Raw genomic sequence first — 19694 nt, forward strand, 5'->3', positions numbered from 1 at the left:
TCACAGAGATCTGCCTGCCTCTGTCTCTGGAGTGCTAGGATTAAAAGCACAACCATGCCTGGCTCACACATTCTGCGTCCTGGAGTTCACCTTCGAACATTTTAGCTAAAAGGTACTTTACTTTATATTGGACAACATAAAATTTGTGTTAATGTTTTTTTTCTCTTTTTTCTCTCATGTATTTTATGCAGGATAAACCAGCCAGCAAAGAAAAGGCCAAACTGCCAAAAAGAGTTTTACCCCAATTAACTATGGTAATGTATCTATATAATTTCTAAAATGTTGCCATTTTCAAAGGTTTATAGGATCCAAACTTATAATGAAATGCCAAATTTCTGATTTTGTGCTCTGATTTGATTCTTTTTTTTGATAGAGTAATTCTCTAAGCTAAATATATTAATAAATACAAATATCTAGTAAGACTATTGTAACGATACTTTCTCATTGTGTATAGAGTATTTAAGGATAAATAAAAGCATTACCAAGATGAATTAGCAGAGGAAATATCACTGCCAGGAAATAAGGGCTCAGAGCAAAACTGTGTGACCTCTGGGGAGTCATTACCCTCTCTGGGCCTCAGTTCTGGACTGAAAGTGAGAGGATTTGATTGTCTCTGTGTAGACGGACCTTTCAGTGGTAAAAGGCCATTCTACCAATGTTCTCATGGATCCTGGCTTCCTTTTTCATTATTTTGATTTTGAATGGTCATTGTCTTGTGGGGAAGACAGCAGGCATTTAGTTAAGCGCTGACTACTTAATGTTTATTCTCTTTCATAACTGCCTTGAATTACCTGCTTGTAGTTTCTGGGATTTAAATTTAAATCGAGTTTCAGTAAAAAAAAAGTTTTGTTTTTTAAATGAAGTCATGTGGAATTTTTTTTCTAGCCAAAGTACAATAAAACTGAGAAATCATGAGTAAATCTCAGCAAATTACAGAAATCATAGGAACTAAAGAAGCTCCTTTTGAACAGCAAATTAATGAAGTGAAAATCAAGAAGGAAATTTAAAAATTAAATGAAATGGGGAAGATAATATTCCACAATGTGTGGCATGTAGCACTAAGAAAGGCTACACCATTCAGTAAGTAGGTTTGATGATGATGATCAAACCCATCACTGCATCTTCACAAGCAGAACCCCGAGACAACCAAACCCCAAGGAGTTTAAGAAAGAACAGAGCAGAACTAGATGGGAAGGATTCTGACAAAGATCTGAGAAACAAACCCACAAACAAACAAAAAATTAAAAGAGAGGATTCAAAATGAAAAGGAGACACCACAACTTAACATCACAAAAATACAAAAGATGAAAATATTTGTTACATTAATAGAGATCATTATGAATAACTGTGTGGTGATGGACTTGACAACTTAGAAGTAACAAATTAATTCCTAGGCATCTTACTAAGGAGGCACAGGGGATGGGGCACTAAGTTACAGCTAGACAGGCTGAGGCAGCCGAGTCTGCTAGTGTACAGTAGGGTGACTGTAAATAACTACAATGCACTGCTCATTTCAGGAAGCTAACAGAATTTGAAAGCTCTCATTGTAAGTGATAATTTTTCACAGAGATTTGTTTAACCTAGCTTAGATATTTACACAATGTATGCAAATACTGAAACACTGCATGTGTTTTGATATGAAGAATTTCATGCCATTATTCATCAGTCAAAAACATGTTGAGAGAAATTATAGACAGTGCCTGGCATGGGCAGTGAGCAGACTGTGTGGAATAGACACTCCATGTTTGGGTAATGGGCATTCATAACCATGTAGTGTGGAGTTTTCTGTAATGTTTCCTGGTGATGCCCAGGCAAAAGAAGATCTACTGCTGTTGACTGTGCATCTTCCGAGAGGACAGGACATGGCTAGAGCAGCTCACAGAAATACTCATGGGTTAAATGAAACATTTCCGATATGACTTACTAATCATATTTAAATGTTCTATTTTAGACAGGAGTTAAGCCCCAGTGGCAGCAGACTGCTCCATCATTCCATTTAAATGTCAAACAGGACCCCCAGATTCCAGAACCCTATACTGTTAAGAATGAGCAGTCATATGGTAAGAACTTTTTGATTAAAAATATGTATGGTTATATGTATAGTTAATAAAACCATAAAATTATGAAGTCTAAGTAGCACAGGTCATATAGAAAATTGTTTCCAGTTCATAGTTATTTAAGGCCATTGTAAATGCTTTTCAAGAAACATTTATGTTTATTCTATTTTTGTCTCTAGCCATTTCAAATATATATATATATATATAATATCATATTCTCCTCCATTATCTTTTCACATCCCCTTTTCTCTCTTACCCCAGCCACTTCCTCCCAGCAAATTCCTTCTGCATTCATTTAGGGTTGTCTGCATAGGAAAGGCAACTTCCTGGTGGTTACTACTGAGACATAACAGCCCTACCCTCCTGGAGCAACCCTTGACTTCTGAAGGCTCCTGAGTGAGGCCTTACGAGCTCAGCCCTCCCTACTCGATAATGTTGATGGGCCCTTTGTGTCAAAGGCTAAGAACTTTTTTTAAAGAATGTCTTAAGTTGTAAACAGCATTTCCAAATTCATCATTTAAAAATAGCTTTACGATAGGGTCTGAAGAGATATCTTAATCTGTTAAAACATGAGGCCCCAAGGACCCAAGTTTATTTCCCACATCCACACAAGAAGTCAGGTGTGGTAGTTTGTCCTTACAAATTCAGTGTTGGGATGAGATGGGAGGATCCCTGAAGCTGACTGGCTATTCTTTCAAGCCCAACTCTTGAGTTCCAGGCTACAGAGATCTGGCATCGGCACACAAGTACACACACAGCTACACACACATTTTGTTTCATTCTAATGCATAGCACTATCAGAATGGTTACATTTAAAATTAGAATGTTTTTGAAATTATGGTTCTTTTAAGATTTTCTTGAACAGTATAACTTTGTTTTTTAACATAGTTTAAATCATGATCTTTTTAAGAGACTGATAGAAATACAACAGAAAATATTTATTGCACCAAACAAAGCACCACACAATTCAACAATATTCTTACAGTAAAAGAGGCTCTATTATGATGATTTAAAGTAGTGTTGAATAACTTTTGACAGTAAAACAAGATGCATTAGGATTCTTTGAAATTAGAATGTAAAGTATGTAGTATTTTTCTTGATGGTGGCACAGCACCTTATTCTAAGGACTTATATGTTTTAGCTTACCTTTCACAAGAACAACTTGTTTTTAAAATTTAAGCTGAATACATGGAGCACTTGGGAAGAAAAGGCAAGTTACTGGACCAGATTGATGATAGCCGAGCTGGACCATCAACTTCTAGATCAAAGGTCAAATCTCCGCATAAGGAGCGAGAGAATTTTAGAAGCACTCTCGTCAATGTCATTATGTGAGTTCCACAAACTGACCAGCATGTTACCCTAGCAAAGCCGCGGGAAGTAAGAGCTGAAATACAAGCACTCTGCATGTCTCTAGAGGGTGCCTCAAAGCCTTGTTACAGTGAGGTTACTGTAAAAATAGAGACTGGAAGAATTTGAGATTACCAATGTTAAGTAGGTCTCACTTTTAAATACCGTCACTTGTGAAGGTGACTGAGTTGATAATTGATGCCAGCTGAGTAAGCAGAGACTATCTGGGAGTTCTGACTGTCATCATGGTGACTGGCAGAGGATGTGGGTACGCTGTCCTCACCCCACCCCATGTTGTCTGTTCGGGTGATATGGTGACTTCTATGATGTTGATGGTCTCCTCATGTGGGGCAGGAATTAGGGTGGAATGGTATGCGGTATGCGCATGGCTGACCTCACCTTGCCTGAGTTTTGGAGCTTTCCATGGAAAGAGTGGGATGTGTGCGTTCTCACAGGTGGATTGAGAACATGGTTTCACAACATGTATTTATCTTTTCACTTTCAGCCAGGATCTTACTATGTAGCCCTGGATGGAGACAAATTCACAATCCTACCTCTGGCCCCCAAGTGCTGGAGGGGATGCAGGCATTTGCCTTTGAATCCAGCTGCAGAGTGGTTTTGAGCTTGCTTTTAACAGGTGCCACAAGAACATTACCAGTTTATCCCATATGTGTTGCTTTTGTTGTTTTCTTTGAGTGAGCACATCCAGATCACATGGTGTAAAATCAGTACCAAATCAACTGGAGAAAGAGCCTGTAGTTACAAATTCTTAGAGGAGGAAATGCTCTTCTCCCTTTACTTCTAGTTATTGGGGGTTGAATCCAAGGCTTCCAAACAAGTATTGAATTATTGAACTATGCACCCAATTATTTTGAGATAATGTCTTGTTTTATAGGCTAGGGATCATTTTTCCCTCAGCCTCAGAAATAGCTTGGACTGTTGACATGTGCCACCACACCTAGCAAGGAATATGAGTTTGCTTTTTTTCCTACTTGTCCTTTATGACTTTCTTTCCTCCCTTACCATCCTGGATCCTTATGGTGTGCTGATTGGTCAGTCACAAGGGCCCCAGTCAAACCCCTCAGGTATCAGAGCATGGAGAGGCTGCAGTGAGCTTTCTTGATATAGCTTCTTGTAATTTCTAGGTCCCATTTCATTGAAAGAAGAATGCATCTTGGGTTTCAGTTTGATTGAGGGTCTCAGTCTGAGTCCCCGTTTCACTCGGGCTTGTAGTCTTAGCTTCTTCCTTCCTTGAGTGTGAAGACCCAAGGCCCCAACAGGCACAGCTACAGTCTCAGTATTTTTGTTAGCTCTGCCTTGACATTTTTTTTAATTTAAAAATCTTTGGATTATTTCCCTCTTCCCCTTACCTTCCTTCAACCTCTCCTGTGTCTTTTCCCTTAAACCCCTTTCATGACTCCCTATGATTCCTTTCAAGTTCATGGCCTTTTTCCTTCATTATTATTATATACACACCCCTACCCCTTCCATACACACATAAATAGATAAATACAACCTGCTGGATCAGTTTAGTGTGACTTGTATGTATGTGATTTCAAGGCTGACCCCAGTGGGTCAATCAACTGGGGGCTCAGCCATAGGAAAGACAAATTCTCTCAGTCTTAGTTGCTGTTAGTTGCCTGTAATTCTACGTCTAAGGGTGAAGCCCCTATGAGATTTGTCCCTCCATGTTAGCATGTCTGCTGGTGTTGTCATTGTTCAAGTATTGCTTATGTAGCCATAATATTGAGGTATCATGGGTATAGCTTCCTGTCATTTCTAGGAGACACACTCTCATAGCAGACTTCCTGATCCTTTGGTTCTTACAATCTTTCTGCTCTCAGTTCCTCAATGTTCCCTGAGTCTTAGGTGCGGGAGTTGTCTTACAGATATATTTTTTTAGGAATGCGTATCCTGTGATAAGTTATTCCCTGTATTTAGACCTGCTGTGATTTTCTGTGATGGTCTCCATCTGCTGGCAAGAGAAGCTGTAGTGGGGTTTCTTTTGTGCCACCAACCAGCTCCCAAACAAAGACACAGAGACTTATTAGTTATGAGCGCTCAGCCTTATCTTATGTTTGCCCCACTATTTCTTATAACTTGATTTAACCTGTTTCTCTTCATCTATGTTTTGCCTCATTCTGTATGTCCTACTCTATGGTGTTTTCAGCAATAAAAACTTACATTTGCTGTCTGAGAGGCAACTGAGAACAACAGCAATAGACTATATTTACCTGGGGGAGTCTTTTGGACACCCAAGGCCAACAACTTAAAAATAGGCTTCTCATGCCTGGTGCCAGGGTTTTTGTTACTCTATGACTCTTGAGGGGAGTATTGTCCACCCAAGTGGCATTGCTTCCTTTAAGACATACATGTAATTTTAGGTAAATAAAAATATGATTCCTTAAGGCTTTCTCCAATATTCTTAGTGTTGTTTCTCCCTCTGCCCTCTCTGTCGTTTTGTAGTGACCTCTTTTTCTCCTTCCCAGGCAGCAGCCCCTCCCCATCCCCCATCCCCCCTTCAGGAGATGTGTATTCTGCCATACCCATTCTGGGGCTTCCTCTCTCTCTCTCTGGTTCTCTTTTGCTTCCCTTGTTTTCGCAGTTATTCCAGGTTACGTACTCATAGCTGAAGATGAGAGAGGAAGGTAACATTTGTCTGGGTTACCTCACTCAGCATAGCGGAGGTTAACAAAGGCTGGCTGGGTGTGGGTAGGTGTGAGATCGTGAAAGGCCACAAGGCAGCAATCACACAGGAGGAACTAGAGGCATTTTCCTCAGAGAATCTTTGCAGAGCAGGGGGAAACATGGCAGACAACAGCCATATATCTACAGGTCACTGAGGTGAGTAGATTTAAAAAGTCTCATTCTGAAAAAGATGAGTATTGGAGATAATTTATGTTATAGGTTGAGAACATCTCCCTCCTTGCCTAGTTTGAGAGAGGTTTTATTATGAATAGGTGCTACTTTTTTCCCTTCTGAGATGACCTTTGGCCTTTCTCCTTTATTCTATCAAATTAGGATGCATTTCCCTAATGGCTCTCCTATGTTTTACTTAGTCATTGCATACCATCTCTATAATATTAGTGGAATTTATTTGCTAAATATTTTGAAGGACAATTTAAAAACTATATTTATGTCTAGAAAACACAACGATGCTCTTCTAACCTAGTTTGGTGGCAAGTCCCTTGCCCTTTCCAGGTTGGCAGTGAAGCCACACAATGTGGACATTGCCTCCCACCACTGCTGTTGTAATTGGTTCTGGTAGGTTCCGCCAGCTTATCCAGTTAACGTGAAAACGCATCGGTGGTTCACATGTTCCTGCACGCCAGCCGCCCAGCCTGGCTTTCTCCTCGATGACGCAGTAGGTGCCCCCCCCCCCAGTTTGTAGCACAGGACAGGCAGGAAGAACAGCAAATGGATAGATACATCATGTGCAACCAATCTCCGTTGAGCCATCTAGACCTCTACAAAGGTTGTAGCAGTATTGACCTCCCACTTGAAGGACTGCTCTCTTCATCAGGGAAGCTCTATTTCTCTTGCCTTTCACTGGCTTACGCTGCAGGAAGCTGTTTGACCATCCAAAGCCCAGGGAGAGACGTTTACTGCAGCTGCCAGATGCCGTTGGGACGCCTGACAAAGCACTGGAGACCTCTTTCCCCTTGGGTGTCTTAGTACCCCTGGTCCTAGACCCTTGCTCACACAGAGGACTTACTATTGTTTGGGCATCACAGGAGCGGGTCTCAGGTCTCTGTCTTCCTCTTGGCCTCCTTTCCTTCCAGCATCTTGCTGGGCTGGAGGAGACAGATTTGCTATTTTGCGATGAGTTTTTAAACAAGGTGAACAATTTGGCCCTGCCATGTCATGCGTCTAAGCGCTGTTACAAATCTCTATGTAGTATCCTCATAAAATGAATTGTGACTTTTTACATTTTTTTCCTTCTCTGTTTTTAGAAGAAGTTTCTGGAGAACTGTTTGGATTTCTTCCCTGACAGAACTCATTAGTGAGGCCACCTGGACCTGGAGTTCTCTTTCTGGGAAATTATTAATTACTAATTCAATTAATTTGCTCGATATTGTTCTAGTCATTTTTTCTATTCTGGAGCTGTATTGGGAACATTTTTGCCTTTGGGGTATGTGTCCTTCCCATTCAGCTGCCTAATTTTCTGTGTAATTAGCTATGGAGATAACCTCATTTTCTGCCGCCTTTGGTACCCACTGGCTCCAGGGTGAGGCTCCAGGGGAGTTGCCTGCTTCCTTCTGTGGCAGATGGGCTACAACATTTAAACCGTGCTGTCTACCCACTGCAGCCTGTCTCCTCAATGACTGATTTTTTTCTTCTCATCTCCTCATAATCATGGGTTAAAATCATTCCCCTTCTGTTTTTACACTTGAAGAAGTGATTGCTGTGCTGCTATTGTGAATCAAAGGCCTCTTAATTTTATAAACAGAAAAATGTCAATATAGTTATCTTTCACCTTTGAGAAATAAAACATATCCTATTTTTTTTCCTTTTTCTTTTCTTTTCTTTTTTCTTTTTTTTTTTTTTGAGACAGGGTTTCTCTGCAGCTTTGGAGGCTGTCCTGGAACTAGCTCTTGTAGACCAGGCTGGTCTCGAACTCACAGAGATCTGCCTGCCTCTGCTTCCCGAGTGCTGGGATTAAAGGCATGCGCCACCAACGCCTGGCTATATCCTGTTTTTCTTAACTGGCCAAAGTATCCCATACTCAGATGTTTTTAGTTCTGAATGGAATACCATTCTCCTGGAAAGAGCATGGCTGCTCAGTGTCACACAGTGATACCCTGATCCCTCTTTCCATACAAAATTAGCTGGGTGGCCAAAGGAGAGCTATTTCTTCTCTCTGATATTAAATTTCTTCATCTGTGAAGTGGGGATAATTGCTTCTTTCAACAGTACATGCAAGACTTAGAGATAATACTTCCAAAGCTTTGGAGGGCTTGATTGGTGATGAATAGCTCTTATAATTTCTGTGGGTAGACCTAGAATGATAGAATTATGTGATTGTGGAGCCAAAAGGATGCTGACACTCACTCAGAATGCCTACAGTGGTTTCTGCAACTCTAGCATTCTCCTTTCCCACCGTGGCCTTGTTGGTTGCCTCCTCCTAGGCATTATTCTCACAAAAGATGAAAGGGTAGAGCCCAGGATGCAGAAAGGCTTGTGGGATGAGATTGATGAATCAAAAAGAATCACAAGCACCTTTTAATGGCAGAATGTGAACCCAGTCTTGACGACCTGAAAACATAGTATTATCCCATTAGTTCCTTTCTGCGTAAGCAACAGTACAGTGAGGTTACATTGGCAGGTTAGAGTAATCAATTCTTGTCTTTTTGGCTATTGAATACTTTGAGGATCTCCTACTACTTTCATATTAACATTCTACCATTTGTTAAAGATTTATTGATCACCCATCATGTATTAAAGTAAATGGACTCTTTTACATATTTTAAAAACACAAGTATGAACTTCATAGAATATTTGGTTCTTGGAATTAGAAAAGATAAATTAAAAGATATATCCGGGGTACCTACTTTGATATGGTTTCTGAGAAACATAGTCAATAAATTTTCTGCATCTGCTCTTCAGTCAGTGAAGGGACAGGCGTTTCTGATTAAGTACCATTTATTTGTATCCACAGGCCCCACTGGGTTCTGGAACACAATGTAGAAGTTAGGGCTAGCACAGCACAACCTGTCATTTGTCCTGAAGCTGTAGCTATGCCTGCTACACAGTGGAGCTTCAGAAAAAGTCACAGAGTGTGGCTCATATCTGACATACCTTTTGAATGGATTTATAATCATAACAGGACACACAATAAAATGCAAAGGGATGCATGAGTCTCAATATTGCTTGGGGTCACTGTGGATGTCTCTAGGGGTTCAGGCAAAGGTCTTCAGAGAATGTGTCTGTGTTTTCTGCAAAACAGTGCTTGAACTTTCTGTCGTCCCTTCATTTCAGATGAAAAACAACATATTTTTAGGGTAATTCAAGAACATGCCCTGCAAGTTCAAAGAAGAGAGAACTCGGTTTTGTAGCAGTAAAAGCAAATGAGTAAAGGCTTCTTCAGGGCATGCTTCCCATGATGGAGGTCTGGGAGAGCACTTCTAATTGTCTTCCCACATATACAGAGAAAAGGGCATTCTAAGAGGAATGCTGCACCAAGAAAATATGTTCAGACGTTTATTTTTCTGGTGATTTAATAGAGAACAGTCCTGTGTTTTTACATCAGTGTTTTGTGTTTGAACTGCCTTTGTATGTTTTTGAGACATCTGTGTTTGTTTGTCACTGTCTTAGGCAACAAGATGGTCGTTTAGAGCCCGTTGTCCCCGATGAGAGCATGATTTCAAAAACAACCACTTCTGCAATAGAGAAAGACATCTTGGTAACAACTCACTTCTTTTGTTAGTAGAACTGCAAATGGTTGGAGGACCCAAAAATGTCTATGTCCTTGAGAGTGTTCTGCCTTTCCTTATGCATCACTATATATGCAGGAATGGAGAGCTGCATCAAATTATTCTGTTAGATTAGTGGGAGAAAGAAAGCACCCTCTTCCTTGCCCATAAGGCTACAGTGAAGGAATCTCAATTCTGCCTGATACCACCTTAAAACTCGTTTTTGTCACATGTACCTTTGTGCACCATTATTCTCATACGATTAATTTTCTGAATTATGATAATGTACATTAACTTATTTTAGAAGTAGCAATTCAGGTGTTTCAAATACATAAGAAGTTTTAGAAATGTAAACATTAAAAATTTCTACATTGTTGCTGGGCGGTGGTATCATACCCCTATAATCTTAACACTTAGAAGGGAGAGGCAGGCAGATCTTTGTGAGTTCAAGGTCAGTCTGGTCTACAGAGCAAGTTCTAGAACAGCCAAAATTATATACAAGTTAGGCAGAGAGACCTTGTCTTGAAAACCAAAACCAACCAACCAAACAAGCAACCAAACAAATAAAACCTTCAATGTTGTGGGCTGGAGAGATGGCTCAGAGGTTAAGAACACTGGCTGCTCTTCTAGAGGACCTGGGTTTAATCCCTAGTACTCACATGGTGGCTCACAGCTGTCTGTAACTCCAGTCCCAGGGGACCTAATACCTTTTTCCAGATTCTGTGGACACCATGCATTCATGTAGTGAACAGACATACGTGCAGACAAAACACTCTGACACACACAAGATAAACTCTTACACATAAAATAAACAGAAGTTTCAACATTGTGAACTTGAAATTTTTCCCTGAGTTGTGTATAAATAAATGGAGAATTATCAGATTTTAAAATGAGTAGTAACACATATCATGTTTATAATATTACAATAAAGAATAGAAATAGGCTCTTACTTAATGTTTTACTGCTATGAAGAGACCCCATGACCAAGGCAACTCTTATAAAGGAAATAATTTAACTGGGGACTTGTTTACAGTTTCAGAGGTTTAGTCCATTATCATTATGGCAGCATGCCAGTAGGCATAGTGCATAGTGCTAGAGAAGTGAGAAGTAGCTGAGAGTTACATCCTGTATGTAAGCAGGCAGGCAGGTAGAGAGCGGGCGAGAGAGGGAGAGAGAGAGAGAGAGAGAGAGAGAGAGGAGAGGGAGGGAGAGACAGAGAGAGACAGAGGGAGAGAGAGAGAGAGGAAGAGACAGAGAGAGAGACAGAGAGGGAGAGAGGAGAGAGAGAGAGAGAGAGGAGGAAGGGAAGGAGAAGTAGGCGCAGCCAGCCACTGGATGTTGGCATGGTTTTTGAAGCTTCAGAGCCCACTTGTAGTGATATACCTCCTCCAGTAAGGGCACAGGTCTTAATCAGTCCTCAACAGTTCATCAACCGGGGACCAGGCATGCAAACAGACTTCCACGGAGTCCAATTAGAACATCCTAACTCTGTTGTAGATTTCTAAAGTTAGTGTGGAAGGATATTGACTTGAAGGCAGCTTTTCAGGCTGACTTCTGGTTATCAAAGTAAAAGAGCAAACCTAACAATACATTCCAAAAATTTGTAAATAAAAAAACCAACTCAAAACAAAACAAAACAAAAAAGCAAACAAAAAAACCCTAATGTAACTCAGCATGTACTCTATTCAGAACATCATGTATTTGATGATGTAACTTTAATGCTATGGTATAGTTATAAACTGAGAATGATGCTTTTGCTCCCAGGAAATAGCATTTAAAAGAATTAAGAGATCTCCAACATTGCTTACATGAATTACACAAAACGTTTTATGATTTAAAAATTCTTTCTTATTCACAGACTTGCACTTCCCCTGTGGTTTTGTGTTTTGACAAACATGCTCCCTTATTGTACTACTAAGTCCCCTGTCTCTCTCCTCATTCATCCAGAAATATTACTATTACATTCATCATGGAATTGATACAGATCATGTGGCCCCGATGGAAGATTCTTGGCTGGAGCACGTATTGGATTTGGTTCCACAACATCTGAAAGTCCTCACTGACAGCATAACAGTCTTGTCAGATGAAATGAGAGAAGATTATCTTCTTAGTGTGAAGAAATCCATAGGTAATTTGCTGTACCTCTGTTTTCCAATTCGAGTGTGTGTGTTGTTACAGGTAATTTTTGAATTGAAAGTTACGAACTGTATGTGACACTTTTCACTTTGTTAATTATGCAGCTTCTGTTTTTATTTTTAGAAACAATCTTATTTACATATCCATCCCCCCATTCCCTTGCCCTTCCATCCTCCCATGCTTCTCACCAACTCCCCAACCCACCCATCACCCACTCCCCTGAGACAGTGAGACCCTCCACAGTGTGGGGATCATCAAAGTCCATAACCTCATTTGGGGGAGGGCCCAGGCCCTCCTTTCTGCATCTGAGCTGCAATAGTATCCCTCCATAGGGAAAGGGTTCCCAAAGTCCATTTGTGACCTAGGAATAAACCCTGACTCCAATGTTAGAAGTTCCATAGAGTGCCTTGGCCTCTTAGCTGGTACTCACATTCAGAGGGCTTGGTTTAGTTCAATGCTGGTTCCCCCACTTTACAACTAGGGCCTGCATGCTCTCATTAGGTCAGGTCAACTGTTTCTGCGGGTGTCTCCAGTTCAGTCTTGGCTCATTTGATCATCTCACTCTCTGCAACTGGATTCCGGGACTGTGGCTTAGTGCTCAGCTGGGGTGCCTGTTTCTGCTTCAATCAATTACTGGGTCAAGGCACTAGGAATGGTAACCAAGGTAGTTGTCAATCTCTTTATAGGGAATGGCATCGAATGCAACCTCTCCAACACTGCCTAGATTCTTAGTTGGGGTTATCCCTGTGGATCCCCTACCATTTCCTCTGTGCCAGACCTCTCTCCAAACCTGTACTGACACCCTTTATCAAGGCATCTCCTTTCTTTCCTCCTCTATTCCTCACTTGTCTCAGTTCTCCTCCCCCTTCTCCCCTTCTCATCTTTCCATCTCCCTCCTCTCCCTCTTCCCCCCTCTCCCTCATGCTCCCAATTTGCTCAGGGGTTCTTGTCCCCCTTCTCTTCTTTGGGGGACTATGAGTTTTTCTCGTGCAGTCCTCCTTGTTTTCTAGCTCTTCTGGTGGTATGGATTATAGACTGGTAATCCTTTTCTCCATGCCTAAAAACCATATATGAGTGAATACATACCATGTTTGTCTTTTTGTGACTGGGTTATTTCACTCAGGATGGTTTCCTCTAGTTCTATCCATTTTTTCTGCAAATTTCAAGATTCCATTGTTTTTTTTCTGCTGAGTAGTACTCAATTGTGTAAATGTACCACATTTTATCTACCTGTTCTTCAGTTGAAGGGCATCTAGGTTGCTTCCAGGTTCTGGCTATTATAAACAATGCTGCTATGAACATAGTTGAACTTGTATGAATGTTCATTCTTTGAGTATATGCCCAGAAGAGGAATTGCTAGTTCTTGAGGTAGACTAATTTCCATTTTCCTGAGAAACTGTGATACTGATTTCCAGAGTGGTCATACAAGTTTGCACTCCCACCAGCAATGGAGGAGTGTTCCTCTTTCTCCACATCCTCTCCAGCATAGACTGTCATTGGTGTTTTTTATTTTAGCCTTTCTGGCTGGTGTAAGATGATATCTGAGAGTTGTTTTGAGTTGCATTTCCCTGGTGGCTAAGGATGTTGAGCACTTTCTTAAGTGTCTTTTGGCCATTTTAGATTCCTCTACTTAGAATTCTCTATTTAGTTCTGCACCCCACTTTTTAATTGGATTGTTTGGTGTTTTGGTGGGTAGCTTCTTGAGTTCATTGTATATTTTGGAAATCAACCCTCCGTCAGATGTGGGGTTGGAGAAGATCTTTTTCCATTCTGTCGGCTGATGTTTTGTCTTGCTGACTGTGTCCTTTGCCTTACAGAAGCTTCTCAGTTTCAGGAGGTCCCATTTATTAATTGTCGATCTCAATGTCTGTGCTACTAGTGTTATGTTCAGGAAGCATTCTCCCGTACCAGTTCATTTAAGGGTACCTCCTGTGGGAACAACAGACCTTGATCAGAGACCCACTTCCCCATCAGCCTAGGAGCAGGCAGCTGTGAGACAATGTTTACTGGATACATGTTTACTGAAAACAATCCAGTGCCCTAAGAAATGTTTACCGATAAGGGCTTGATCACTGAAACACCCTGACTTTGATCTTTCCAATGGCTAGCAGCCTCTTCCTGCCCCTGCTGCTGCTACCGATTCTGGTGTCAGGGATATAACCACCAGCCAGGAGGAGGAAATGTGTGTGTGTGGCAGAAGTTTTTCTGGAGGGAAGCGTTTCTTGGGAAGTTCTGTTAAGCCTTCTTGGGGAGCATAAAGTTTTCTTAATGCAACCGACTGGTCTCTGTGTCATCAATCCCAACACCCTCGCCACATTCTTGGATACAGGCTGCGCAGTGGGCACGGCACCTCCCACTTTCTCTTCTAAGAGGTTCAGTGTGGCTGGATTTATGTTGAGGTCTTTGATCCATTTGGATTTAAGTTTTGTGCAGACTGATAGGTATGGATCTATCTGCAAAGTTCTACATGTCTGCATATTTTCTTTTTTCCATTGTATAATTTCTTTGTCAAAAATCAGGTGTTCATAGGTGTGTGGGTTAATTTCAGGGTTTTCAATTCAATTCAATTCCATTGGTTTACCAGTCTATTTTTGTGCCAAAAAAGCTGTTTTCAGGACTATGGCTCTATAATAGAGCTTGAAATCTGGGATGGTGATGCCTCCAGAAGTTCCTTTATTGTACATGGTTGTTGTAGCTATCCTGGTTTTCTTTTTTTCCATATAAAGTTGAGTATTGTTCTTTCAAGGTCTGTAAAGAATTGTGTTGGGATTTTGATGGTAATTGCATTGCATCTGTAGATTGCTTTTGGCCTGATTGCCATTTTTACTATCCAACAGCATGGGAGATCTTTCCATTTTCTGGTATCTTCTTTAGTTACTTTCTTTAAGGACTCAAAGTTATTACTGTACAGGTCTTTCACTTGTTTGGTCAGCATTACTCCAAAATGTTTTATACTCTTTGTGGCTATTGTAAAGGGTGATGTTTCTCTGATTTTTTTTCTCAGCCCATTTATCATCTGTATATAGTAGGGCTACTGATTTTTTTTAGTTAATTTTGTATCCTGCCACTTTGCTGAAGGTATTTTTCAGCTGTAGGAGTTTCCTTGCGGAGTTTTTTGGGTCACTTGTGTAAACTATTATATCATCGGCAAATAGTGAAAGTTTGACTTCTTCCTTTTCAATTTGTATCCCCTTGATTTCCTTTTGTTGTCCTATTGCTCTAGCTAGAACTTCAAGTACAATACTGAAGAGATTAGAGAGAGTGGACAGTCTTGTCTTGCTCCAGTTTGTAGAGGAATCACACTGAGTTTCTCTTCATTTAGTTTGATGTTTGCCATTGGTTTGCTGTATATTGCTTTTATCCTGTTTAAGTATGATCCTGTTTTTCCTGATCTCTTCAAGACTTTTATCATGAAGGGGTGTTGGATTTTGCCAAAGGCTTTTTCAGCACCAAGTGAGATGATCATGTGTTTTTTCTTTTTCAGTTTGTTTATGTGGTGGATTACATTGATGGATTTTCATATGTTGAACCATCCCTGCATCTCTGGGATGAAGCCTACTTGATCATGGTGAATTTTTCTGATGTGTTCCTGGATTTGATTTGCCAGTATTTTGTTGAATATTTTTGCATCAATGTTCATGAGGGATATTGGTCTGTAGTTCTCCTTCTTAGCTGTGTCTTTGTGTGGCTTGGGTACCAAGGTAATTGTAGCCTCATAAAAAGAGTTTGGAAATGCCCCTTCTGCTTCTATTGTGTGGAACAGCTTAAGGAGCAATGGTATTAGCTCTTCTTTTAATTTCTGGTAGAATTCTGCACTGAAACCATCTGGTCCTGGGTTTTTTTTTTTGTTGTTGTTGTTGGTAGACTTTTGATGACTGCTTCTTTTTCATTAGGGATTATAGGCATGTTTAAATTGCCTATATGTTCTTTATTTAATTTTGGTAAGTGATATGTATTCAAAAATTGTCCATTTCCTTTAGATTTTCAAGCTTTGTGGAGTACAGGTTTTCAAAGTATGACCTGATGATTCTCTGGATTTCTTAAGTGTCCGTTGTTATGTCCCCCTTTTCATTTCTGATTTTGTTAATTAGCATGCTCTCTCTGCCTTTTGGTTAGTTTGGATAAAGGTTTGTCTATCTTGTTGATTTTCTCAAAGAAACAACTCTTTGTTTCATTGATTCTTTGTAATGTTTTCCTGGTTTCGACTTTATTGATTTCAACCCTCAATTTGATTATTTCCTGGTGTCTACTTCTTTGGGCTGAGTTTACTTCATTTTGTTATAGAGCTTTCAGTTGTGCTGTTAATCCTCTAGTGAAAGTATTCTCCATTTTCTTCATGTGGGCACTTAGTGCTATAAATTTTCCTCTTAGCACTGCTTTCAGAGTGTTCCATAAGTTTTGGTATGTTGTGACTTCATTTTCATTGCACTCCAGGAAGTCTTTAATTTCTTTTGTTATTTCTTCCTTGACCCAGGGATGGTGTAATTGCGCATTGTTCAATTTTCATGAGTTTGTAGGTTTTCTGCGATTTGTATTGTTGTTGAATTATAACTTTAAAGCATGGTAGCCTCATAAGATACAGGGGGCTATTCCAATTTTTTTCGTATCTGTGGAGGTTTGCTGTGTTGCTGACTGTGTGGTCGATTTTAGAGAAGGTTCCATGTGGCACTGAGAAGAAGGTATATTCTTTTGTATTTGGGTGGAATGTTCTATAGATGTCTGTTAATCCCAATTGGGTCATAACTTCTGTTAGTTCTTTTGGGTCTTTGTTAAGTTTCTGTCTGGAGGTCCTGTCTAGTGGTGAGAGAGGAGTGTTGAAGTCTACTACCACCAGTGTGTGAAGTTTTTAAGTGTGACTTGAGCTTCAGTAATATTTCTTTTATGAATGTGGGTGCCTTCGTATTTGGGGCATAGATGTTCAGAATTGAGACTTCATCTTAATGGACTTTTCCTGTGATGAATATGAATTGTCCTTCTTCATCTATTTTGATTGATTTTAATTTGAAGTCTAATTTGTTGGATATTAGGATTGCTACACCAGTTTGTTTCTTGGGTCCATTTGATTAGAAAATCTTTTCCCAACCCTTTACTCTGAGTTAACATCTGTCTTTGACATTGAGATGTATTTCTTGTATGCAGAAGAAGGATGGATTCTGCCTTCATATCCATTCTTTTAGCCTGTGTCTTTTTATAGTCACATTGAGAAAATTGACATTGAGGGATAATATGACCATTGATTGCTGATTTTTTATTTTTATTTTTTATTTATTTTTTGGTTTTCGAGACAGGGTTTCTCTGTATTATTTTGGAGGCTGTCCTAGAACTAACTCTGTAGACCAGGCTGGCCTCTGCCTCCCTAGTGTTGGGATTAAAGGCATGCACCACCAGCACCTGGTTAATTGCTGATTCTTGTTTGTTGTGGATTTATTGGTGGTGGTGTTATTATGTGTGGATTTTTCCCCCTTTTTGCTTTTGGTGCCTATGTTTTCTATTGCCTATGTTTTTGTGAGTGTACTCATCTTCATTGGGTTGTAGTTTTCCTTCCAGTACTTTCTGTAGGGCTGGATTTGTGGATATGTATTGTTTAAATCTGGTTTTGTTATGGAATATCTTCTTTTCTTCATCTATAGTAATTGAAAGCTTTGCTGGGTACAGTAGTCTGAGCTGGCATCCTTGTTCCCTTAGTGTTTGTAGGACATCTATCCAGGACCTATCTTCTGGCTTTCATAGTTTCCATTGAGAGGTCGGTTGTAATTGGATAGGTCTACCTTTATATGGTACTTGGCCTTTTTCTTTTGCAGCTCTTAATATTTTCCCTTTATTATATAGGTTTGGTATTTTGATTATTATGTGGCAAGGGAACTTCTTTTTGTGATCCAGTCTATTTGCTATTCTATAACTTCATGTACTTTCATAGACATGTCGTTCTTTAGGTTGGGGAAATTTTCTTCTATGACTTTGTTGAATATGTTTTCTGTACCTTTGAGCTGTATTTCTTTGCCTTCTTCTATACCTATTATTCTTAGGTTTGGCCTCTTCATGGTGTCCCATATTTCCTGGATATTTTGAGTTAGGTATTTGTAGGACTTGAGATTTTCTTTGGTTGATGACTGTAGATCCTCTAATGAGTTTTCAACATTGGAGATTCTCTCTTCCATCTCTTGTAGTCTATTCGTTATACTTACATCTGTAGTTTCTGATCGTTTGCACAGCTTTTCTATTTCTAGCATCCCCTCATCCTGTGTTTTCTTTATTGTTTCTATTTCAGCTTTCAAGCCTTGAACCATTTGAGTTGTTTCCTTCACTTGTTTGTTTGTTTCTCCTTGGTTCTCTTTAGATTCTTTAAGAGATTTGTTTATTTCTTGAAATTTCTTGTTTGTTTTTCTTCTATTTCTTTAAGGGATTTTTTCTCACTTACTCTTTTAGGGTCTCTATCATTTTGATAAAGTAATTTTTAAGGCCTGTCTCTTCTGCTTCATCTACGTTGTGCTTTTCAGGTCTTGTTGGTGTGGAGTCTCTAAATTCTGGTGGAGTCATATTGGCCTTTTTGTTGCTGAGTGTGTTCTTTTTTATATATATTTTATTTTTAAATTTAAATTTAAATTAGAAACAAGATTGCTTCACATGTCAAATTCAGGTTCCTCTCCATTTCCTTCCCCTCCTCCCATGCCCTCAACCAACCCCCCAATATCCCCTCATTTCCCCAGGGAGGGTGAGGCCCTCCATGGGAGTGTCCATAGTCTGTCATTTCATCCAAGGAAGGGCCTAGACCCTCCCCCAAGAGTTCATGGTGAGTGTGCATCTCTCATTGTTGAATGGGAGTCCAAAGTCCAATTGTATGGAACAGACATCCTTGTTGTATGAATGGACATCTTTTGGATATATGCCTAAGAGTGGAGTTGCTGGGTCTTGTGGTAGGTTTATTCCCATTTTTCTGAGGAATCTCCATACTGATTTCCAAAGTGGCTGTACAAGTTGACACTCCCACCAGAAGTGGAGGAGTGTTCCCCTTTCACCACACCCTCTCCAGCATAAATTGTCATTGGTGTTTTTTATTTTAATCATTCTGACAGGAATGAGATGGTATCTCAGAGTTGTTTTGATTTGCATTGGCTAAGGATGTTGAACACTTTCTCAAGTGCCTCTCAGCTATTTTAGCCTCCTCTATTGAAAATTCTCTATTTAGTTCTGTAGCCCACTTTTTAATTGGATCCTTTGATGTTTTGGAGACTTGCTTCTCGAGTTCTTTGTAATTTTTGGAAATCAGCCCTCTGTCAGATGTGGGGTTAGTGAATATTTTTCCCATTCTGTGGGCTGCCTTTTTGTCTTGCTGACTGTGTCCTTTGCCTTACAGAAGCTTCTCAGTTTCAGAAGGTCCCATTTATTAATTGTTGATCTCACTGTCTGTGCTACTGGTGTTATGTTCAAGAAGCTGTCTCCTGTACCAGTTCATTTAAGGGTACCACCCACTTTCTCTTCTAAGAGGTTCAGTGTGTCTGGATTTATGTTGAAGTCTTTGATCCATTTGGATTTAAGTTTTGTGCATGGCGCTAGACATCGATCAATCCGCATTCTTCTACATGCCAGCATCCAGTTATGCCAGCACCATTTGTTGAAGATACTTTCTTTTTTCCATTGTATATTTTTAGCTTCTTTGTCAAAGATCAGATGTTCATACATGTGTAGGTTAATATCAGGGTTTTCAATTTGATTCCATTGGTCTACCTGTCTATTTTTGTGC

The 19694-nt window shown here is 39.9% G+C and overlaps 1 protein-coding gene across 4 annotated transcripts in view; it reads left to right on the forward strand.

The window, feature by feature from the left end:
• The window catches only part of Dnah7 (dynein axonemal heavy chain 7), a 275393-nt gene that overhangs the window by 50990 nt on the left and 204709 nt on the right, over positions 1 to 19694 (forward strand). For 3 of the 4 annotated variants that reach the window (XM_040753634.1, XM_040753635.1, XM_040753633.1), the window contains 5 exons: positions 192 to 254; positions 1952 to 2060; positions 3238 to 3385; positions 9720 to 9807; positions 11765 to 11945. In XM_040753634.1, the coding sequence (XP_040609568.1) occupies positions 192 to 254; positions 1952 to 2060; positions 3238 to 3385; positions 9720 to 9807; positions 11765 to 11945 (589 nt within the window). Of the gene's footprint in view, positions 1 to 191; positions 255 to 1951; positions 2061 to 3237; positions 3386 to 9719; positions 9808 to 11764; positions 11946 to 19694 lie in introns of those variants that run through there. The other variant, XM_040753636.1, reaches the window with a different exon arrangement.

Source organism: Mesocricetus auratus, unplaced genomic scaffold (assembly GCF_017639785.1).
Source record: "Mesocricetus auratus isolate SY011 unplaced genomic scaffold, BCM_Maur_2.0 Super-Scaffold_100010, whole genome shotgun sequence".
Lineage (NCBI taxonomy): Eukaryota > Metazoa > Chordata > Mammalia > Rodentia > Cricetidae > Mesocricetus > Mesocricetus auratus.